General features: G+C 40.5%; 2 protein-coding genes across 3 annotated transcripts; both read left to right on the top strand.

Annotated features, from left to right (window-relative positions):
• The first annotated feature begins 2,178 nt into the window (after positions 1-2,178).
• On the top strand, positions 2,179-10,294 carry LOC132780092 (cytochrome P450 2G1-like). 2 transcript variants are annotated; one of them, XM_067460906.1, is made up of 9 exons: positions 2,179-2,369; positions 4,587-4,749; positions 4,835-4,984; positions 5,526-5,686; positions 6,471-6,647; positions 7,702-7,843; positions 8,588-8,775; positions 9,311-9,452; positions 10,113-10,294. In XM_067460906.1, exons 1-9 carry the CDS (start codon positions 2,190-2,192, stop codon positions 10,292-10,294), a joined length of 1,485 nt encoding a protein of 494 aa, XP_067317007.1. In that variant the 5' UTR covers positions 2,179-2,189. The 2 variants fall into 2 exon arrangements, with proteins under 2 accessions (XP_067317007.1, XP_067317006.1); XM_067460905.1 differs by having other exon boundaries at positions 4,530-4,749.
• Positions 10,295-14,598: 4,304 nt separating this feature from the next.
• LOC137094918 (cytochrome P450 2G1-like) lies at positions 14,599-22,684 on the top strand. The gene is made up of 9 exons (XM_067460911.1): positions 14,599-14,885; positions 16,820-16,982; positions 17,066-17,215; positions 17,403-17,563; positions 19,204-19,380; positions 20,237-20,378; positions 20,589-20,776; positions 20,977-21,118; positions 22,152-22,684. Exons 1-9 carry the CDS (start codon positions 14,703-14,705, stop codon positions 22,331-22,333), a joined length of 1,488 nt encoding a protein of 495 aa, XP_067317012.1. The 5' UTR covers positions 14,599-14,702; the 3' UTR covers positions 22,334-22,684.
• Positions 22,685-24,582: the final 1,898 nt, after the last annotated feature.

Here is a 24,582-nt window from a genome sequence, read left to right as displayed (position 1 = left end):
TTCGTAGAAAAAATAAAAAAAATTATGGAGGTATTTTTAATTTTTTGTAATTTTTTGAAATATTTTTGTAAAAAACAAACAAAAATAATGAAATAAACATGATATTATTAATTGTAAAGCACATATAATTATTACAAAATAAATAAATAATGCTCACCAACTTTAACTTGTCACAATCACAACAATCTAACTTAGAGTTATATTATGCCGTAATTTTTCTGTAATATTTATGGGAAATCTCCTGATTCATAGCATGCTCCAAAATCTGCTGGTAGTACTGCCAGTAGCCAGTACTTCTGATGCCATTCCAGGCTTTGGCCTTGCGATCAGCCAATTGCACGAGTGGCAGTTGCCCGCAGCAATGCTCGTAGTGCTCACGTGTTTTGGAACGGTAATTCAGTGGCATCACGTGAACAGTAACAGTGCACAATTGCACATACTTCAATCTAAGTGAGGGAGTATGCCAACGTCCAGTATGTTGTTCAAAGAAAAATTAAGCATTATGAGCGGAATACTTAAAACAATTTTTCTAAATCTTCTCTTCTTTCACAATCCCCTTACAGTTATTCATCGCCCCTAAATACACCTGTGGTCATCACTGTCCCCCTGGATCACTGCAGCACCCACCAGTTGCGCCCACTTTGGGAATCACTGGTCTAGAGCAGTGGTTCTCAACCTGTGGGTCCCCAGGTGTTTTGGCCTACAACTCCCAAAAATCCCAGCCAGTTTACCAGCTGTTAGGGTTTCTGGGAGTTGAAGGCCAAAACATCTGGGGACCCACAGGTTGAGAACCACTGGTCTAGAGGATCAAGTCCAGCCTGACTAAAGGGCTTCATGAATAGTGACTCTAAATAATGAGTTGACTAACATTGGCCTGCCTTTACAATTTCTGAACAATTTAGGTCCTAGGGCAAAACTAGTGCTCATGCAACGCACTCGAGATAACTATGCTCAATTGGACCTAGCAAGCATAGATAGGTCTTCTGCCACAAGGTTTTTAGCTTCCTACAAAATGAATATTCATTTAGAACATTATCTGACTATCCCACTTCCGTTACCCTTAAGAAGAATATATACTAGGGCTAGGTTTGAACAACTCGGTATTATGATGCAAACCAGGCGCTACTGTAACATCCCAAGAAGTGAGAGATTCTGTGTATGGGGAGAACAAACCGTGGGAGATATTGAACATTTCTTGATTGACTGTCCAGCCTATACTGAACTGCAATACAGATATTTACATCCAATATTATCCAACTGTAGGTCCCCCAACAAAAAGTATCTTCTGACATTCCTCCTGCAAGGACGGGAAAGATCCACCGTAATCAGAGTAAGCTTTTTTTATTTTGAAAGCTATCAAGAAAAGAGCACAATTCCTGAAAGAAGAACCAGAAAAATAAGATTTTGACTGTAAATAGAAGGTCAGCTGCTGTCCTCTCCTTTTTTACTTGTCTTTTACTTGTGTTGTATTTTGAAATGATCATGTGACTGGTCAAATAAATAAATAAAATTTAGATAAGTGTAGACCTTAATGAAAGGAAAGACTCCTTGCTGGAAAATACAATATTGTGCTGGAGGGCCAAGAAAATGCCTAGAGATGAAATATTCTGTCAGACATGTCTCACCAGATGGTTGTTTCCCCCATGTGAATGCTGCTATGTCACCAACACAATGCAATCCAACATGTCTACATTGAGATCTAACAGAGGCTCTGATAGAATATTAGCCAGTACTAGCAAAGTTATAGTCATGCCTATGGTTACACTCTGAAGATCTGAAGAAACCATAAATTTCTAATCCATATGTTCCTCAGAGCAAATAGTCACCGTACTATTAACCAGGGAAGACCTAGACAGAGCTCACTTCTATCTCAGAGGCAGAGCCGTCAGCATGTTTGTCTTGGTGTAACTAATACATCCTGCTGAAGCTGGTAATGAATCCAATCTTGCTAAAGTGTGATGAACAGGAATAAGAGGGCATAGGTGCCCAAAAATGCAGGCACTATGGAGTTGGCTACCTTATTGTCAATATGGTTAGATCCCAGCTACTCTTATTGTTGACTCGTGCAACAAGTCTGTGCAGTTGTGTAATGCAGAAGGGAGTGCTCAAACAGCCCTAATAAAAGTCTGTCGAGCCCGAGCCAGATGTCCACACTCTGCTGAAAGAGAAGGCCAGTGATAACCCATGCCATGGAATGGGTTGGTACAATCGTCCTTCTCCTTCTTGTATATTTTTCTTGCCATCTGCTCATATCATCTAAGAGGAAACTATGGCACAAGGGGAGAATTCCTCCGGGACCCACTCCTCTGCCCCTGATTGGGAATTTCCTGCAGATCAAGGCATCCCAAACCTTAAAATCTCTTCTCAAGGTATGGCTTTTTCTTTCTTCCTTCTCTTATGGAAAAAGGAGACCTGATTAGAAAGGAGTGGTTTTAGAAAGAAGTGAATTTGTTAAACTGTTAGAAAGAGAGGTAAGAACAATTAGGAATGTATATATCACTGCTGAAAGGAAGATCAGAAGTCATCTTCTATATCATTTTCTTTACTTCCTTTGTCTTTCTTATCTCTCTCTCTCTCTCTCTCTCTCTCTCTATATATATATATATATATATATATATATATATATATTAGGTCTGGGTAACAACGGAAAAATTTGTTTCTAAAATCGATTCGTTTTTTGGGGGTTTTTGCGTTTCGATATGTAAAAGAATTCCGAAATTTTTCTTTTAAAATGTTTGATATTTACGAAATTTTGTAAATGTTAAAAAAATTACGAAACATTAACAAAACAAAAACGAAACAATAACGAATCGATTCATTAATGGCGGACGCGACCGCGCAATACGCTAAAAAACCTCCAAATGGGACAGGGGGAACTTCTGAAGCTTCCCTCTCCCTCTGTTGTTGACTGTTGGTGTGATATTATAATTTTTTTTCACTAATTAAACAAAAAACAACTATAAAACTTGCCCCAGACATGCGGAAATAATAACAAAACGACCTCAAACCGATAACGAAACGAATACATAACGAATCCAAAGCATTTATGAAATGAATTTAAAAATTCGTTTCGTTTTTAAGTTGCTCCAGAATGGTTCGTTATCACTTCGTTATCAAAAAAATAACGAATGTTTAACGAATTACGAATTAACGAAACGAAACCACCCAGCCCTAATATATATATATATATATATATATATATATATATATATATATATGGAATAAACAAAGTTGATATAAATCTCTTCTTAAGATGAGTGGTTGTCCTCTGAATTCAACCTGGACATTTGGGCTCTAATGGGAAATATAGGAAAGGACTAAGATTCACAAAGACTCTGAGTTGTCTCCTTAAGTATTCTTTCATCACATCCATTCTCCTGCATGGGTTTTGAAAAAATATGGTTTATTAACTGTTTTTTGCTCAATTTTTGTAGATATCCCTATATATGTATACCTGCAAGCAAAATATTGTGTTCTATTTGATGGTGGGACCCACTTCCATGCTAATAGAGACCAGGCAGCCAAAATGTACTTCTTTGATTCCAAGATAATAGTTTGATATTTATTTTATTTATTTATTTCTGGCACTTATACCCCGCCCTTCTCACCTCCGAGGGGGGACTCAGGGCGGCTTACACAACGAGGCACCATTCCGCACCCATACAATTACAGTTATACAAAATGACAATCATAATTATAACAATTAAAACAGTTATCATAGATAAAACCACAATGCAATTAACAATCAATAACACAACATATAGAACAATTCACGTGTTCAGCATTCGTCTTTCCGGGTTCCAGATCCCATTCCATTATACCTTTCCTAGATTATGTCAATTCTTTACCTGCTCATTTGACCAAACGCTTGGTCCCACATTGATGTTTTGAGTTTTCTCCTAAAGGAGAGGAGTGAGGTTGCTGTTCTGATTTCCCCGGGGAGCGAGTTCCACAGGCAGGGGGCCGCCACCGTACACCATATACACCATAAATTGGCATGGCCCCATTCTGGAAACCAGGGATTTGTAATTCGATGACATATTAGGAATTCTTTGTTAGAGCACTAGTGATTGAGCTCAAGGGAGAACACTTGAGAACCTTATGGTGCATCTATATTGTTGAATTAATGAATCACTTTAACTGCCTTGACTCAATGCTATGGAATCATGGGATTTGTAATTTGAAAAGGTCTTTATCATACTCTGCCACAGAGTAGTGGTGTCTCACCAACCTACAGATTCCATGATTCCATAAATCAAGCTGTGGCAAGTCATAAGGGGTCAGGTAACATGCCTAAATTACAGATCACAGCAAGTTATACAATGGAGACATTGCAGATAAATATTCAGTAATATGTAATATATGTTCAGTATGGATACTTTCTCAGTTAGGCATAGAAATTCTTTTTGGACGGCAGATACATCTTTTTTTATACAAAAAAGGGAAATTTTCATCCCAAAAAGCATTGTTTCCAGACACCTTTTTGAGCTGGTTGTGATTGTGCAGAACTATATTTTTCCACTTCTTAGAACACCTTACAAAATGTCAGGATTGTGACAGATATTAATGGATATTTTCCCCTACAGCTGCATGAAAAATATGGTCCTGTTTTCACCGTCTATTTTGGATCGCAACCGGTTCTGGTCTTATGTGGTCATCAGGCTGTGAAGGAGGCCCTGATAGACAAGGCAGAAGAGTTCAGTGGAAGGTCTACTGTGCCTGTACTCGAGCAGACCTTCCAAGGATATGGTGAGGCATCCTAGCTGCCTTCACAACAATGGATCCAACTTTTTTTCTTCTGCTTCACTCGCCATTTCTTTTCTGTGTCCCTCAGGGGTGATCCTTTCCAATGGAAACCGCTGGAAGCAACTGCGCCGCTTCTCCCTCACCATCTTGAGGAGTTTTGGAATGGGGAAAAAGTCTATTGAGGAACGAATCCAAGAGGAAGCCCAATTCGTGCTGGAGGAATTGAGGAAGACGAAGGGTAAGAGAGGTGCCAAAGACAGGTTGAACTTATTATGATGAGTGAAAATACTAAGCAAGAGGAAAGACAGCTCCCTTGGCCTAACAATTAGGACCTCATCACATGGAGATTCATGTTGTCAAGGAACACAGGGAAATCTGTAGGGCAGAGGTGGAAATCGTGAGGCAGCTATTTCTTGCATTACCCACTTGCCCATCACATACTGGAAAGAGTATACTTTCTGACTTGTTCCCACGCTGTCCTTAATATTTTCTACATGATCATGGGTATTCGCCTATGTTCAGAATTCCCCTTTGTAGACCACTTTGCCAGAGAGTCCAACATGAAACCCCACTGGAAGTAGCTATGCGTCATGTGATGAGATCTGGTGGGATCTGTCCTATCTACATGGGTGAAGTATTCTAAGATGGGGATTTTTCCCCATGTGGCGAGTTCCTTAGCAGACACGATGTGTGTGTGTGTGTGTGTGTGCTATTTTTGGCACCAGAAGAGCCTTCTGTGGAGTGATTCATCTTTCATTCTCTTTGCTATTGTGCTACAGAAAAGCCTTTTGATCCAACGTACCTCTTTGGCAGTGCAATGTCAAATATCATCTGCTCCATTGTTTTTGGGGACCGTTTTGACTATGAGGACAAGGAATTCAAAGCTCTCCTGAAGATGATATGCAACGTCTTCCGGGAGATGAGCTCAGCTTGGTCTCAGGTACCCCAAAGCTACTCCCTTTGAGTTTCTGCTCAGTTTAAAATGGCGTAGAAACCCGTAAGTCTTAATCACTATCCTAATTTTCTTCCCCTCCATTTGAGCAAAATATTTACTCCAAGATGCACAACAGCATGCAAAATCTTCTAGGAAGGGCAGTTGGAATCCATGCCTTTCTTCATATGTTTTGAACTTCTGCTTTTCTATCACAGGTTTCTTGTTCTCCTACTTTCACTCTTCTAATGCCACAACAACCCAGTTAATAGAGGTATGCAAAATTCCGGGCATTGTTTCAGAGTTTGGACAATTTCAGTAATCCAGAGATACAAACCGCCAAAATACAAGTGGAAATGTGGATGGTTGTGTGTTTGGGAGTGGTGGGGTGATTCTCTCCTTCTCCTCCAAATCAATTAATAAATCATACACTATTATGCAGTGCAGTCAGACATACACATCACTTTACGTTGTTTCTTGAAATGACCAACTACTCCTTTTTACCACAAAGTCTCTATGTGTTTCTTTTGGACAATTTAAAATGATATAATCAGAGGAATTTGCATTTGCTTTCCTCCAAGACTGAGAGAGTGTGATTTGGCTAAAGAGCTTAAATTGGAAATTTTTCCTTAAAATCAGTGGTTGACAGGACCATTCTGAAACTTGGCAGGACTGATACCCTGCTTATGTTGTCTCACTGTACAGAAATTCAAGTAACTATCTCATTTGGGTTTTTTTAATGATTGTTGGAAAATGGCAAGTAATCCACCATGATTTTTCTCTCCTTGTGCAGTTCTACAACATATATGCCAGCTTCTTGAAATACTTTCCAGGGTGTGACACCAAGGTCTATGACTTGATGCTAGGTGTGAGGGTCTTCATTGACAAGAGAATCAAGGAGAACCAAAAGACCCTTGATCCCAACTTCCCACGTGACTTTATTGACTGCTTCCTCATCCAGATGGAAAAGGTATTTTGGGGGCATGAAGGTGGTAAAGGTCTGTTTTAAGTGTCCCTGGAGAGCCTTTGGAAGTTGGAGTAATACATCGCTTAAGCCTTCCAAATTGTAGCAAACTGGTGCTGAATGAGCCAGAGCTAGAGATTGGCACAAAGCCCTTTACATCTTGAACAGATCTGAGCCCAGAAAACAGGAGAATTTGCACCCCTGGAGATGTCCAATCAAACCTGTAGATTCAGGTCCAAGTTCTGAGATTTAGCAGGCCTAGTGATGTATATCTTGAATGATTACAAAGTGTTCTGAAACGGAGCAGAAATTCATTTGGTCCATAGAGCTTCGGGCAGTTGCTTGACCGAGGCTGCCAATAGGAAGCATGGGAACAGGACAATACCTTTCGGGATCAATGTGTTGGACTCTTAGATCTTTAGGCAAGGGCTTTCTCTCAGTCCTAGCACCTTCCCAGGCATGTCTGGTGAGGGAAGCCTTTTCTGTAGCTGTTCCTAAGCTTTGGAACTTTATTGGTAGGAAGTAAGAGTAGGTGTTTGATTATATGTTAATTTCAGCATACATTGCTTAGGTTTTTTTAAAAGATGGAGAGTTGTCCTGCTGATCATCTGGATCTACTGGATGACATCTCCCTGCCTCCTGTCAGAGTGTAAGGTTATGACATGGCAATCGAGGAGGGGTCCTGCTTCTGATTGTCATGGACTCCCAGACAGAAGGGGTCTGGCAAATACATCATTCTCTCAACCAACTTCAGAGCAGCTCTTCATTTATTGGAGTGATTCCGTTACTAAGGGAATTATCTTCATAATGTTAATGAATATGGAGCAATTATGGTTCTAGAATCTTAGATTAAGTATCTGTAACTGCAATGCATAATTGCCAGGCTATCTTTTCCTTACTTTGCACAGATGGGCAACCATGTTTTGACAAGTTGCAGTCTAGGACAGAATTCCCTTTCCCATCCAACCTGTCAGTGGTTATTCTTGGAATCACTCATGACTTCCTGTTTTGTTTTTGTTTTTTTGTTTTTTGGGTTTTTTTAAATTTATTTTGCTTTTAGGAAAAAGACAATCCAGGCAGTGAATTTAATATGAAGAACTTGGAGTTCACCACAGTTAATCTGTTCATGGCTGGAACAGAGACATCCAGTTCGACCTTGAGATATGGGTGCCTGCTTCTCATGAAATATCCTGAGGTGCAAGGTATTGTTATTATCACTTACAATTGGCTCACATTTGCAGGTTTAACCTTGGCAGATTTGAATCTTTATCTCTCCTGGAAGTTGAAAACAGAGCCACTCTGGAAGAACTAGAAATCTGGAAATCCCCAGATAGAACACTTCTCTAGGTATCTCTAGGACCTCTGGGGCTAATCTAAGCTTTATCTCATCTTTATGACCAAATTTCACCCTGTTTTCCACTTCTTTACACATCAGTCAATCCTCTGTATCCATAGGTTCTGTATCTATGGGTTTAGCCAACCATGGTTTGAAAGTACTTAACAAAAAGTGATCCTTGATTTGGCCACCTTCTGAGCACCATGTGGATGTGTAAGCAAAAGAGGGAGCTTTCCATTGTCTGCCTCTGGCAGTTTTTACAGCAGTTCAAAGTCATGGTGCCGCTCCAAAAGTAATTTTCTGTGATGTGATGGGAGCCATTGGGCTCCATGGCTCAAGTACTGAACTGCTCTTGCCACCACACAAAAATTGGCAGTGTGACGAGGTCCAATGAAATGCAAGATTTGAAGAAAATGGGGAAAACTAGATTACTCTCCCCTCTAAGACAGGGAAAACTACAATTAGAGCATGCAGGGTTTTACAATGGGGGGCGGGGTGCCAGCCTTCTGCAATTAATATGTTGAGATTTCATGCCACCCTTTCGTCATGTTGGAAATAGAATCAGAGAGTCAGAAACCCAAGGAGTTAATTCTATGCATATATTTAACAGTAAAACTGCAGGAGGAAATTGATCGAGTGATTGGCCGTAATCGTGTCCCCAACACTGAAGACCGGAGCCAGATGCCATATACGGATGCCGTCATCCATGAAGTACAAAGATGCAGTGATTTTTTTCCTATGGGTGTGGCCCGCATGGTTACTCGTGACACTGAATTCAGAGGATACCTCCTCCCTAAGGTACAGTAATGGGGTAACCAGGAAAGAAAGCAGGAGGCCCGGGCGTGAGCAGCAGTCATCCTACCTTAAAATGTTTCACTGGAGAAAAGAAGGATATATGTAACCTAAGCATGAGCAATATCAGAGCATGACTAAGATGGCCAAAAATGTTTATGAGGAAGAACACATGCTTGGAGAGATTGTAGCAGTTGCTTATGCCTGCGCTGGCAGTGAAGGCTCCACTGAACCTGCTCTTCTTCCTTTTCCCAGGGACACATAGGACTTTAGTGTAGATAGACTAGTTCTGGCCTTGGCTTTGAATCCAGAAAAGAAGTGAGGGCAGTGAAATGCAGACAATCTCAAACATTCTGTTATCTTCTCATAGATTACCTAAATGAAACTTCTGAGCCAGCAGAAATCGCTAAGTTCACAGTTTAGGGTTCCATGAGCAAATGGAAGAAAGCCATGCAGGAAGCTCTCTTCCAAAACTCAAATTTTGCAGTATTTTGCAGTATTGCAATATTGAGCTCATAATTCTTTAATTTTCCTATCCCAGGGGATGGAGGTGTACCCTGTGCTCAGTAGTGTCTTGCATGACCCCACAATGTTTAAAAGCCCTAATGCTTTCAACCCAGAGAACTTCTTGGATGAGAACGGACGCTTCAAGAAGAATGAGGCCTTTGTGCCATTTTCCGCAGGTAAATATCTCCTAAATAACCACATTCTTGTTTGTTTGTATGTTATCCCATGCTTGCTTTCAGAATTTTGTTGTTGTGGGTTCCTGTATTCACCAATAGCAGATACACAACACTGGGTGAGGTTTAAGACCTTTTCCTTATACTTTGTGGATTGTATGACATGATTTTACAGTGTCAACTGCTCCTTTCGTCTGCCGCCTTCCTAAATATCTACTCCTTTCACACTCCCACTTTTTGCAATAGGTCTCCATTATGGGAGGAATTGGGGGTCCTTCATATAATGCAGGTTGTTTTAGAAATAGATATAAGACAACAAAATTGCTGGTTGTGAGGCAAAGTTCATGAAAATTCAAGTATATTATGTACAAGGTGAGAGGACTTTGGGGAAAAGGAACATTTGAGTTGTACGATTCCTCAAATCAGACCCTCCGCAGAAACCAATTACAAGGTGGAAATGAGGGAAATATTTTACAAATAGATATAAAACAATGAGTTACTGGCTGTAGTGGAGAGACTATAAAAAGCCAAAGATGCTGTAGACAAGGAACGTGGGGGGACATGAGGTGAAACTTTCTTTTAGTTGTTTCTCAGAGGCATCTAATTATAAAATGTGATGTGCCTGTCCTTGCCTCCTGACACATTCTCATATTTTTATTACAGGGAAACGAATCTGTCTAGGAGAATCATTGGCCCTCATGGAGCTTTTCCTCTTCTTCACCACCATCTTGCAGAATTTCCAACTGAAGCCCCTTGTGCCTCCAGAGGACCTTGACATAACCCCCTGTGAGAGTGGCTTAGCCAACATCCCACCCTTGTACGAGCTCTCTGTCATCCCTCGCTGACCCCAAACCCCCTTTCTCCTTCAGTTTGGGATTCTTGTGTCAGTTGCATTCATACCCTCCACCAGGAGGGGGAAAGGCAATACCATGTATACTTGAGTATACGCTGACCCGAATATAAGCCGAGGCACCTAATTTTACCAAAAAAATATATGGGAAAATGGATTGACTTGAGTATAAGCTGAGGGTGGGAAGTGCAGCAGCTACTGGTAAATTTCAAAATAAAAATAGATACCAATAAAATCTCATTAATTGAGGCATCAGTAGGTTAAATGACGTAAATAGTCATCTTTTGCAGAGTTCATAAAAGAGCATATATACATACAGAGTCCAAATGTTCTCTTTGAGATACAAGCCTTGTAGAACTCCAAGCTCCTTCCACCAAACTGCTCCAAACGCACTGCCCTTCTGCACACTACCCCAGCTCCAACAACCCACCTCCAACAACCCACTCCAAGGAGTAGTACTTTGGTTCCTTTATTCCCTTTGCAGCTGCCGAATTCTGGCTGTAACCACACAATGTTGACCAGGTGGTTTGGCTCACTCCCTGCTGCATTGATCCTTACATCACTTCCTACTTGTTACAAGGGGTATTTTTAAAGTAAGGTCCAATTTGTTGTAGACACTAGTAGTTTGCGCGCATACCGCAACAAGCGCGTGCATCGTGTACCGGCATGCCTCGGGAACAACTGTGCTCAGTTTCCGCTCTGTAGCTAACCTTTACGGTTCTGTTCTGTGCTTTAAAAATGTTTAAGACTATCAACTCACCCGCCGCTTGTGAGGTTCGCTCAGTGATACGGTTTTTGTCAGCAAGGAACCTGCCTGCTGCAGAAATTCATCGACAGATTTGTGAAGTGTACGGTGATACTGTTATGAGTGAAAGCAAAGTGTGTAAGTGGGTATGACAATTCAAAGATGGCCGTGACAACGTCCATGATGAGGACCGCTCTGGTCACCTTTCTTTGATTACAGACAGTTATCAGAGCAGGCGGCAAGTTTTTATGAAGAGGGTATTTTAAAATTGGTTCAGAGGTATAATAAGTGTTTGAACAAACTTGGCAACTATGTCGAAAATAGAGTGAAGTATGTACTTTCTGAAAATAAATTTACTTTTTTGAAATAAACTTTCGTTGTGTACTTATGTTCCAATGGATCTTACTTAAAAAATACCCCTCATACTTAAGAAATGAACTCTAACAAGAAAAACATAGGGATCCTGAGTATGAAATAACCATGAATACATAACAGTAGGTTAACTGCCTTAGTGAATTTCAGCCAAACTATATATCTTTTGTTTCGGTTTTGGCTTCATCATAACACAACAGACTATTTATTTATTTACATTTATTTATTTACAACATTTCTACCCTACCCTTCTCAACCCCAGTGGGGGGGACTCAGAGTGGCTAACACTGGCAACAATTCAATGCCGCAATATCACAATATAACAACAATATAAAACCATAAATACACATTAGATTAAAAACAATAACATTAATTAAGCAATAACATTAACATTAATTATACAATCGTGATTTAAGGACCATGAAAATGCAAAGAAGCTCACAGGCTCACAGCAATAAATCATCATGCGACATATTCCTAGGGGGCCTTGTCATGGTAATGAAGGCCTCCAACTTCTCTCAACTTCATTTTGAAAAGTGATATGCTGAATCTGCACTGGTGATGCACAAGCACTTCCCAAGCAGATGACAAGTTTCTGCAGAAGATAAAAAGAATGATGTCAGAATTACAACCTTGTAAATTTTGCCATCCACCTTGACTGCCTTTGCACTCTTGCATCAACTACAAATGTCCCCCAAAGCCACCTTAGAAGCTTGCAGCCATGCCAATTTTTCAATTCGTTTCGTAAATGCTTCGTATTTCGTTATGTATTCGTTTCATTATCGGTTTGAGGTCGTTTCGTTATTATTTCCGCATGTCTGGGGCAAGTTTTATAGTTGTTTTTTGCTTAATTAGTGAAAAAAATTATAATATCACACCAACAGTCAACAACAGAGGGAGAGGGAAGCTTCAGAAGTTTTTTTAGCGTATTGCGCGATCGCGGCCGCCATTAACGAATCGATTCGTTATTGTTTCGTTATTGTTTTGTAATTTTTTTACCATTTACGAAATTTCGTAAATATCGAACTTTTTTAAAGGAAAATTTCGGAATTCTTTTAAATATCGAAACGCAAAAAAACCCAAAAAACTAATCGATTTTAGAAACAAATTTTTCCGTTGTTACCCAGGCCTACTGAACACATAATCCAATTCAGCAGTGCCTCAAAATGTGTTTGGCTGGTGTGGTTGACTGTATCTTGACCTGGGTTGTTTTTTTTTGGGGGGGGGGGTTATATTAGAAGAATGTTGTTACATCATCAAAGTTTCATTTCCCCAGCAAGGTATTGACCCATATGTATAGTAGTGCATGGCATCACCAGAGTGCAAAAAAGAATGGATGCCAAGAAAGACAAGAATGGAAGAAAAACCAAAGTGCAAGCTAAAACAGTTCTTTAATAACCACCTATGAGCATTTGGTCTTTTTCTGACTTTTTTTTTATCTCATTGAGATCCTTCCATTCATTTTCCTTTCTTTTAAACTTTTTGAAATAATACAACTGATTACAAATATACTTTTATTTTAATTGATTCAAACAAAACATGTATGATTAAGCAGATCCTTGTATGTCATGAGTCCTGGATCAACTTCACATCCACATGCTAGGATTTAGAGATTGTGTGTTTGGGGGCAGGGAGGGAAGACTCACATAATCAGGTTGCGTTACATGCCACAGATACAGAAGAATGTTGTAAAACAACACATTCTCAAAAGATTGTGTTTGTTTGCAGAAGGTCCCCATGACCTTTTGAGAAACAAACAAGTCAAATGCGGGCTAGGCAAAACTACAGTTAGGTGGATCCGTAATCGGTTAAGCAAATGAACCCAGAGGATGATTCTCCCCAATGCTTCCTCTTCATCCTGAAAAGAAGTGACGAGTGGCATGCCATAAACAGGGTTCCGTCCTGGGTCCGGTCTTGTTCAGGGTCTTTGTTAATGACTTAGATGAAGGGTCAAAAGGCATAATAATCAAGTTTGCAGAAGATACCAAATTGGGAGGGAGAGCCAATACTCCAGAAGACAGGAGCTGAAATCAAAATGATCTTAACAGATTAGAGAGATGAATGGCCAAAACAAACAAAATGAAGTTCATCAGAGACAAATGCAATATACTTCACTTAGAAAAAATGAATTGTAAAGTTACAGAATGGGGGTGCCTGGCTCGACAGCAGTACGTGTGAAAAAGACAGGAAGGTGAACATGAGCCAACAATGTGATGTGGCGGCGAAAAAGCCAATGGGATTTTGGCCTGCATAAATAGGAGTCTAGTGCCTAGATCCAGAGAAGTCATGCTCCCCCTCTATTCTGCCTTGGTCAGACCACACCTGGAATCACACTGTGTCCAATTCTGAGCACTGCAGTTGAAGGGAGATGTTGACAAGCTGGAAGGTGTCCAGAGGAGGGCGATTAAAATGAATCTGGAGAACAAGCCCTATGGGGAGTGGCTTAAAGAGCTGGGCATATTTACCCTGCAGAAGAGAAGACTGAGAAGAGACACAGTAAGGGCCATGTATAAATATGTGAGGGGAAGTCATAGGGAGGAGGGAGCAAGCTTGCTTTCTGCTGCCCTTGAGACTAGGACATGAAACAATGTCGTCAAACTACAGGAAAGAAGATTCCATCTGAACATTAGGAAGAACTTCCTAACTTTGAAAGCTGTTCAGCAGTGGAACTCTCTGCTCCAGAGTGTGGTGGAGGCTCCTTCTTTGGAAGTTTTTAAACAGAGGCTGGATGGCCATCTGGCAGGGGTGCTTTGAACGTGATTTTCCTGCTTCTTGGCAGAGGGTTGGAATAGATGGCCCATGACGTCTCTTCCAGCTCAATGATTCTATGATTCTATGACTGAAAATAACTTCACATTCTGTGCCATGGGTTAAGATTTTAATAACTACGAGCTTTAGTAAATGTTCACTTAAAGTTACATTCTTAATTATAAAATATAAAATAATTAGATATTGAATGACCAATTGTAAAACTGAAGAAATTTGATCACATTTGGGTATTATTAATAATATTATTAATATTAATATTATTATAAGACTTTATTTATAACCCCCTCCCCCCCCTTTTTTTTTTTTGAAGGAACTCATGTATGAAATGTGGATGTTAACTAATGGGAAGTATGGTTGGATCTCACTTGCCCATACTGTTTACTTATACTCCAAATCTATGCAGGTCTGAAGCGCAGAAGGCGGTGACTAGCTACCACAATAAAAAGACCAAAGGAGCTCTCTCAGATGGGAACAGTGTCTTCAACTGGCCGAAAGAGAAGGACAGGAGACAACCTGCATGATGGAATGGACTGTTTCATTTGCCTTACTCCTTGTTGTCCTCATTTCTTACTATCTGCTCCTATCATCTAAGAGGAAACGGTTGCACAAGAGGAAGCTTCCTCCGGGACCCACTCCCCTGCCCCTGATCGGGAATTTCCTGCAGATCAAGTCAGGAGAAACCTTAAAATCTCTTCTCAAGGTATGAAATTTTTTTTGGACTTTTGTGAAAAAAGAGATCATCTAACTTTTGGGTATATACAATCTGAATATGAATAGCATTGCTGAAAACGGTGATTGTCCCTGGGATTTATTCTGGGCGTTTTGGATGTAATTATCACAAGAACAATTATTTTCTGTAGTTTTCACCCTATTGTGGAGGAAGGAAGTATTGTCATCCAATATTTCTACATTCTCAGTTGTTTTGGGAAATTATTGTGTGCAGAAATATGTATGAAAGTTTAAATGTATGTATTGGATGATGGGTTGCACACATATTTTTTTTTCCTGAAACCCTCATATGGCTCTTTGGAGAATCTTTTGGTGCACAAAATGCACCGCATTGTTTCCTCATCCATCACTTAGAAAATACAATGTGTTGGACACCCGAAATAGACTGTTTTTGTAAAGAAAAATGCCAATTTTGGTCAAAAAAGCACGGATCTATATAAATAAAAATGTAATGTTCAGTTCTTGTGGGTTTTTTCGGGCTATATGGCCATGTTCTAGAAGCATTTCTCCTGACGTTTCGCCTGCATCTATGGCAAGCTTCCTCAGAGGTGAGGTCTGCTGGAGCTGGGAAAAAAGGGGGTTTATATATCTGTGGAATGACCAGGGTGAGACAAAGGACTTTTGTAAGTTGGGCTGGGTGTGGATCTTTCAACTGGCCACCTTGATTAGCATACAATGGGCTGACTGTGCCTGGAGCAAACTCTTCTTGAAAGGTGATTAGATGTCCCTGCCTGTTTTTCTCTCTGCTGTTTTTGCTGTTGCAATTTTAGAATTTTTTAATACTAATAATTCTAATACTAATACTAATACTTTAATACTAATAATTTTAATAATTCTAAAATTGCACAGATTCCACAGATATATAAACCCCCTTTTTTCCCAGCTCCAGCAGACCTCACCTCTGAGGAAGCTTGCCATAGATGCAGGCGAAACGTCAGGAGAAATGCTTCTAGAACATGGCCATATAGCCCGAAAAAACCCACAAGAACTGAGTGATTCCAGCCATGAAAGTCTTCGACAATATAATGTAATGTTCATTTGTGGGATTAACATAAATCAAAAACCACTGGACAAATTGACACCAAATTTGGACACAAGACATGTATCAGGCCAGCAAGTGACCATCACTCATAAAAACACTGAAAAACACAGCAGAAGAGACTTAAAAAGCCAAAAACCAAAAAAATTACAACACATGCACAAAACTGCACACACACACATACAACACACGCAAACACAGATATACACAAATATATACACACACACATATATATACACAATCAGAACACATATACACCGATTGTGCCACAGCAACATGGGACAGGGGATGGCTAGTTTCACATAAAAATGGATTTCTGGACATGATTTTCTTTTGGGAGTGGTGGATAAAATGGTTTTCATTCAGGTAATTTTTTATTCACAAAATAACTGTTTCCAGGTATATAAGTAAGGTTGTTGTTGTGCAGAAATGCTATTTTGTGTGTGTGTCCGTGCATGTGCAAATTTTGCATTCAAAACCATCTAAATATCTGTAACCAAGCAGTTTTTTAAATAGAAAAAGCCAATTTAAACATGGAAAGCAGTATGGCATTGCTATTTCTGCTTGTTGCACCATGTCTTGGTTCTGGACAACTCTCTCAGAAGGAAAGGTTGCACACTGTCTACGTTTTGTACTCCTTCATTGTGTTTCTTTGGTGGCCAAATGTTTGAGAAAGTTGGGATTTGGAGGAGAAAAATGATGTGTTCTGCTCTGACCAAGCCCTTGTTTTAAACTGAAAACAAAACTCCATATTAAGAGTCAGTATACTGTGAAATATGCTCCTTGACCCCAATTGAGGAAAAGTCCTTCCATTTCAAGGACACCATTAAAATGCATGCCCAAATAAGAGAATTGTGTCCTTACAGATTCGTGACAAATATGGCCCTGTTTTCACCGTCTATTTTGGATCACGTCCAGTTCTGGTCTTATGTGGACATGATGCTGTGAAGGAAGCTCTGATAGACAAGGCAGAAGAGTTTAGTGGAAGGATTACCACGCCTACACTTGAGCGGACCTTCCAACAATATGGTGAGCCATCCCAGTTGTCTTTGCAATAATTGTTCCATCTTTTTCTTCTGTTTGCCCTGTCATTTCTTTCCTACTTCCCTTAGGGGTGGTCTTTTCCAATGGAGAACGATGGAAGCAACTGCGCCGCTTCTCTCTCACCACTTTAAAACATTTTGGAATGGGAAAAAAATCTATTGAGGAACAAATCCAAGAGGAGGCCCAATTTCTGCTAGAGGAATTGCAGAAGACTAAGGGTAAGAGAGGTTCCAAAGGCAGGCTGGACTCATTCTGTTCAGTGACAGTACTACAATTACTAAAGCAAGGAGGGTTTACAGCTTCCTTTGTCCAACATATAGTGGACAAAGTGTGCATTGGGATCCTATTCTTGACAACAAAAGGACCTTCTCCGAAGTGATTCTTCATTCATTTGCTGTACTGCAGAAAAGCCCTTTGAACCCAGCTCCCTCCTCAGCCGTACAGTCTCCAACATCATTTGCTCCATTGTTTTTGGGAACCGCTTTGATTATGAGGACAAGGAATTCCAGGCTCTCATGGAGATGATGCACAATGCTTTCCAGGAAATGAGCTCTACCTGGGCCCAGGTACCCTTCAGCTACTTCCTTTGAAGTAATGTTCAATTTAAAAATGCTTAGAAAACCATCGATCATGGTGTTCTTCTCTTCTCACCTACCAAATTTCATCTCCTCCCAACTATTTCTGTACCTATATGGAATTTTTAGTCACATCTCCTATCCAGGTACTTTCTTCTTTCACTATCCTTCCTCACTTTCATCATGAGTGTTCATTCTCTTTCCCCCACTTCTTCCCGCAATACGTTTTTATTTCTGATTATAATACACATTTTATTGTCTCACTTGAGTGATGATTCAGATTTCTTGTTCCTTTCTATTCATCCATCTTGATTATTGAGGGAAACCGAGTCATATTCAACTTGCTTTTGGGACCCAGATTTTGAAAGGTCGAACAGGACATAGGGTTACAGCCTGTACTTGACGGGATAACACTCCCCCTGAAGACACAGGTTCGTAGCTTGGGAGTGATCCTAGATTTATCACTGAGCCTGGAACCCCAGGTCTCAGCGGTGGCCGAGAGAGCTTTTGTAGTGCACAATTAAAACTTGTGCGACAGCTGCGCCCATACCTTGGGAAGTCTGACTTGGCCATGGTGCTCCACACTCTTTTATTTATTTATTTATTTCAAAGTTTTATATACCGAGCTTCTCACCTCATAAGAGGGACTCAGCCCGGTTTCCAACCATAAAAACACATACAATCGGTAAAATATCAAAATACACATTACAATAAAACATTTTAAAAGCACATATATTTAAAACTACAGTGGTCAGTCGTCATACTAAAATCGAATATACACCGTCTTCCATCCAGATCATTGTCTCATTCTTCGAAAGCCTGTCTCCATAACCACGACTTCACCTGTGACATCCCGATAACCACGACTTCACCTGTGACATCCGGAACAAGACTTCACTCTTGTTACATCCCAATTAGACTACTGCAATGCACTCTACGTGGGGTTGCCTTTGAAGACTACCCAGAAGTTTCAATTAGTTCAATGATCAGCAGCCAGGTTACTCACTGGAGCGACATACAGGGAGCATACAACTCCTCTGTTACGCCAGCTCCACTGGTTGCCGATTTACTTCCAAGCACAATTCAAGTGTTGGTTTCAACATTTAAAGCTCTAAACGGTTCTGACCCAGACTACATGTCTGAACATATCTTCTACTATGAATCATCATGAAGTTTAAGATAATCTGGAGAGGACCTGCTCTCGATTCCACTGCTGTCGCAAACGCAATTGGTGGAGACGAGAGATAGGGCCTTCTCAACAGTGGCTCCCCGTCTGTGGAATTCCCTATCCAAAGACATCAGACTTCCCACCTCCCTCCTGTCCTTTAGAAGGAAACTCAAGACTTGGCTGTGGGACCTTGCATTTGACCATTGAACAGCAGCTTGTATGAAGAAGACATAAGCAATTTCGAAGTGACAATGAGTTGGCCTGGACCTGGATTTTAATTGGCGTGTTTTAACAACTATTTAATGTTTTGTTTTAATGAATTTGTTGATTGTTCTTATCATTATGATGGCACCAAATGGTGTTTGCTGTGAGGCCACCCTGATTCCCCCCTTGGGAGTGAGAAGGGCGAGTACAAGTATATGAAATAAATAACTCCCTAACCATGGTTTCTATCTTTCTGCAGCTTTATGACATATATGTCAGCTTCCTGAAGTACTTTCCAGTCCCACTCAACAAACTAGATGACTTGATGGAAGAACTGAGGCTCTTCATTGCCAGGAGAGTGAAGAAGAACCAAGAGACCCTTGATTCTAACTCACCACGTGACTTCATCGATTGCTTTCTCATCCAGATAGAAAAGGTCCGTTGTTAGTGCATGAAGGTGGTGGGGCTCTACATTAAATGTCCAATACTCCTGAAATCAGGGACATATTCCTTCTCACTTAGGGAGATGGGATATTTAACCTACTATAATTGCTTTCAATCAGAATGTGAATGCACAGCAGAACAGAGGTTGAGCACTGCTACCACAAGTATGGGGAGGGAAGGAGGAAGTGTACATGGAGTCCTTGTATACTTCCTTTGCTTTCTCACCCCAAAGGGGACTCAGGACGGATCACAATGTACACGGCAAACATTCAATGCCATTTTAAGATATACAAGACAGACAGACAGACAGATAGTGGTATTTTGGCATTTTTCAACTTCATTGCCTGGAGGTTATGCTCGATTCCAGCCACAGGAGGATGCTGTCACTTCATCCACTATGACACCAAGTCATTTTGATCATAGTATTTCCTCTTTGTTCTTTGTTCACTGGTATTTCTATGGTGTCATAAAATACCTCCCCGCTGGTACCTAATTTCTCTACTCACAGCTCAGATGTTTTTCAGCTGCTTAGGTGGACAGTCAACTAGCCTTAACAGTTGGTTGCTCAATCTGACTCGGCTTTGAACTTGCCACTTTCGGCTCAGCAGTGATCTATTGCTTCTGGCAATTAACTATCTGTGCTAGAGCTCGGCCTTTGCAAGCAACAAACCAATTAAATTTTCCAAATTGTTGTAAGCACCCCTAGTGATGCATATCTTGGGTAACTACAATGTGCTTTAAAGAGGAGTATTTATAACAATGCTCAAAAACCTCAGGTAGCCCAAAGAACCTATGTGGTTGACTGGGACTGACTATAGATAACGTGTCCTATTCTTTTCTGTTATCAGGAAAAAGGGAATCCAGGCAATGGATTTGATATCAAGAACTTGGAGATGTCCACCCTTTGTCTGTTCTTTGGGGGAACAGAGACAGTCAGTTCCACCTTGAGATATGGCTTCCTGCTTCTGATGAAATATCCTAAGGTGCAAGGTATTGTTCTTAATATCATATACAGTGAGCCCCATTTGCAGGTTTGATGAATTTTAGTTTTTCCAGTGGGACTCTATGGTCAATCTCTGCCAGAAGTTGACCATAGAGTTGCAGTGAAAGACCTGCAAGGTGTTGTTGCTGTCATTTATAGAATATCAGTTCCCTTTGAGAATTAGAAACCCAAGGAGTTTCTTTGAATACATTTCACAGCAAAAGTGCACGATGAAATTGATCGAGTGATTGGCCATAATCGTATCCCAAACATTGAAGACCGGAACCAGATGCCCTATACAGATGCTGTGATCCATGAGATACAAAGATTTAGCGATCTCTTACCTCTGGGTGTGGCCCACATGGTTACTTGTGACACTGAATTCAGAGGATACTTCATCCCTAAGGTACAATATCGGGGTAACAAGGACAGATGGGGGAGGCCTAGGCAAGTGTTGCCTTCAAATCGTAATTGTACCCTAAAATGTTCCATGGCAGAAAAGGTGGGATAACTGCAAGCATTGGGATAAATGGAAGAATGCGGTACAATGTATTCTGTTTTGGAACTGCACTTTTGCTCATAGTTCTTTCTTTTTCCTTTTCCCAGGGGATGATAGTCTACCCGGTGCTGAGCAGTGTCTTGCATGACCCCACAATGTTTAAAAACCCCAATGTTTTCAACCCTGAGAACTTTTTGGATGAGAATGGATGCTTCCAGAAGAATGATGCCTTTGTGCCTTTCTCCTCAGGTAGAATACCCTAAACTCACCAATGAGAAGAAAAATCATATTTGTGTTTGTTTGATAGCTCATGCTTGCTTTTACAACTTGTGACTGTGAGTCTCTTTATTCTCCAACAAAATGCAAAAATGTATAAGGTTTAAGATCTTTCTCATGTACTTGGCTGTTTACATTTCAAGATTTTATAACATGGTGCCCATTTCTTCTGCTTCTTTATGCAAAAAAATCTGCAAAGCTAGTGGCATGTTCTGCACAAAATATTATATTCTGTGCAGAAAATGTTTTTTTCTTACACAAAAAGTTTTTTTTGTAAGCAATAGAATTTTCTCTACAATATTTTCTGTACAGAAAATGTTGTTTTCTGCACAGACCATCTTTCTTGCATTAAAAAAAACCTCTGTATGCAAATTTTGCACAGAGTAAGTGGTATTCAAATGGTTTTCAGGACTTTCTTGAAATGGGAGAAGTTGCAAAAAATACTCATGCTTCCTTTGAGAACAAAATGAAGGAAGAAGAGCACTCCTACTTACAAGTAGCTCTATAGGTAAGAATCCTGACACATTTAGAAATAAGACGGGATGCCTTGAAATTTAGAGAAACTACACTCTAGGAATCTCTAAATGATCAATGAAACCAGTAGCAATGATATGAGAGGAAATATAAGATCATGAGATTGATGGTTGAAGGGGGAAAGTCCATAAAAAGCCAAAGATACTATGAACAAATCCTCTTTTTATTGTCAAAGGCTTTCATGCCCGGAATCACTGGGTTGTTACAGGTTTTTCGGGCTGTATAGCCATGTTCTAGAAGCATTCTCTCCTGAAGTTTTGCCTGCATCTGTGGCAGGCATCCTTAGACGTTGTGAGGTCACAACCTCTGAGGATGCCTGCCACAGATGCAGGCAAAACATCAGGAGAGAATGCTTCTAGAACATGGCCATACAGCCTGAAAAACCTACAACCCAAATACTCTTTTGGTTTCATCTCAGGCTGCATTTGATCACAAAGACCTATCTTCTCAGATCCTCATATTTTTCTTTCAGGGAAACGAATCTGTCTGGGTGAATCATTGGCCCGCATGGAGCTTTTCATTTTCTTCACCACTGTACTACAGAGTTTCTATCTGAAGTCCCTTGTGCCCCCCGAGGACATTGACATCACTCCTCTGGAGTGTGGTTTTGCCACCATTGCACCTTCGTACCAGCTCTCCGTCATCCCACGTTGAGCCTGAGGTCACTTTTCCCCTCTACCTGGAATTTTCCCCTCTACGTGCATTCCAAGACTTCACAAGAGTCTCTTACATATAGGTTGATTAAAAAAGAAATGTCTTTCATATTTCACCTCCACATTTGAGCTTGTGGTACTAGGCTGCTATCAAAATCACAGCTGGGGAATATGGATGCCTTTGATCAATTCCAGCATTTTATGCTTTCTTAGAAATCACTCTTCAATTTTATGAAAGTATCTAGAGTTAAATGTTTATGAATATTGAGGATGCTTTGAAATTTTCTCATCTGGAATCGCCTTAATTCCACAGCTACGAAGTATAGTTGGCTCTCTCTATTCATGGACTGAATCACCCGCAGCTTGAAAATATTAAAAAAGAATAAAAATTGAAAAATAAATTTTGATCTTGTTATTTTATATAAATGACATCATATAACTACACCTTTTTGTATAATTGGAATTGAGCATCTATGGAGTTTAATATCACAGGAAGTCCTGTAACCAAAATACAGTTCCAATCCCTATTCATGGGGCAGCAGCTGACTGATAGCTCAATTCTCTGCCATGAGTGATCTCCAATGTAATACCTACACGGAAGGCTCATGTCATAGTTCCTTCTTGTACCAGAGATCACTCATGGCAGTGGGGTGCTAGAAACATCAGTCGGCTGAGGAATAAACTCACATCAATCACAGTGGATGCTGCCTGTTAAATGGGAATTGGAATAGGATACATGTAGGAATCCTAAATGTGAACCATTCAGTAATGCCTTAGCAACTCTTGGTTAAATGCCTTTTTTTTTTTAGCTTTGGCTTCATCATAAACTTTCAGGCTCATTTGATCTAAGGATCACTGTGATACTAGAATGCAAACAGGCTTCCAGATCAGTAGCATTAGAAGGCTACGGTTCATTGTGCTCAAATTTAAGCTTGCAATAGTCAAATAACATATTCAAAGAGGTTCATGTCATAATATTGCAGGCCTCCAACTTTTCTTCACCTTGAGTAGTGATGTAAAAGATACGAATTAGTATTGCGCAAGCAGTTTCCAAGGGTAAAAGGAATTTTCTCTTCAATCCACCACCTTACATGGAAGATGATTGTTCTCAAAGGAATTGAATGCTCACCTACTCTTAGGATGGTCTCAGATACACTGCTCTGCTCCATATTCAATACACCAGCTCTTCTACATTGGACATTTTAATTTATTTCGGGGACCAAAGCAAAGTTTGTAGTAGCAGAGTTATAGTGTGGACTATAGTTACATTGTGGCCTTGGGTCTTCGTTGCTAAGATCTGACAATACCAACACTCCTTGTATCTTCAGAAGCAATCAGTTACAAATCCATATCTCGTCTGGACCAAACAACCACAGTACTTATTAACTAGGGAAGAGCTGAGCAAATATCTCTTCCATCTCAGAAGCAGAGCATTCAATATATTTGCCTTGGAGCCATCATGTCTAGCTGAAGCTGGAAGACAAATATAGTTGCACTAAACCTTTCCTATCTTGTCATCATGTCAGCTATGAAGAAACTATTTCATAAGGGAAGGCTCCCTCCAGTACTCACTCCCCAGCCTCTGATTAGGGATTTTCTACCAACAAGGTCATTAGAAGCCTTAAATTCATTTGTCAAGGTGAGTCCTCCTCCTCCCCCCACCCCACCTTCTTTTGGTGTGTCATTGGTACAAGCCAGGAGAACTCTGGAGAAGGGGAAATGGCAGCTGGGTGAGTTATTTTCCCTTTTAAACGCTTTTAAAGGGAGTTTGGGAGGGGGTGGGATCTGTCTTGAGTTTCTTGAGTTCCAGGAGGCCAAAGAAACCCAAGACAGAGGTATAGATGGGCACCAGAAGTCATGTGACGTGATTCCCAGGTCCCATCTACACAGCCCCCACACCTGGAAAGACTCAGGTCTTGTGAAAGACACAGGTCTTTCCAGCAGACAAATTACCCCGACACAAAGCAGGGTTTTCCTGCTTTGTGCAGAAAGCATTCATTTCTCCCTGAAGCATCATCTGGATGCTCCAGGGGACCTTTGCAACCCGAAAGACAGTTGCATCTGTCAAGTAGGAAATTTAGGTACTACCTATGTGTGAGGAGGCTAATTTAACAAATTTACAAGGCCATAAACAAATCTCCAGCAAAGCATGCGGGGAATGCAGAAAGTACTTCATCAGTGTCTCAGATGGACGGTGAAGCGACAGCTCCCCTGGTGGCCAAGAAAGTTGGAGTGTTAAAGAGCCTCTGA

This window comes from Anolis sagrei, chromosome X (genome assembly GCF_037176765.1).
Source record: "Anolis sagrei isolate rAnoSag1 chromosome X, rAnoSag1.mat, whole genome shotgun sequence".
In the NCBI taxonomy this organism is placed as follows: Eukaryota; Metazoa; Chordata; class Lepidosauria; order Squamata; family Dactyloidae; genus Anolis; species Anolis sagrei.
Note: the sequence above shows the minus strand (reverse complement) of the source record. Positions and strands in the feature narration are given on the sequence as shown.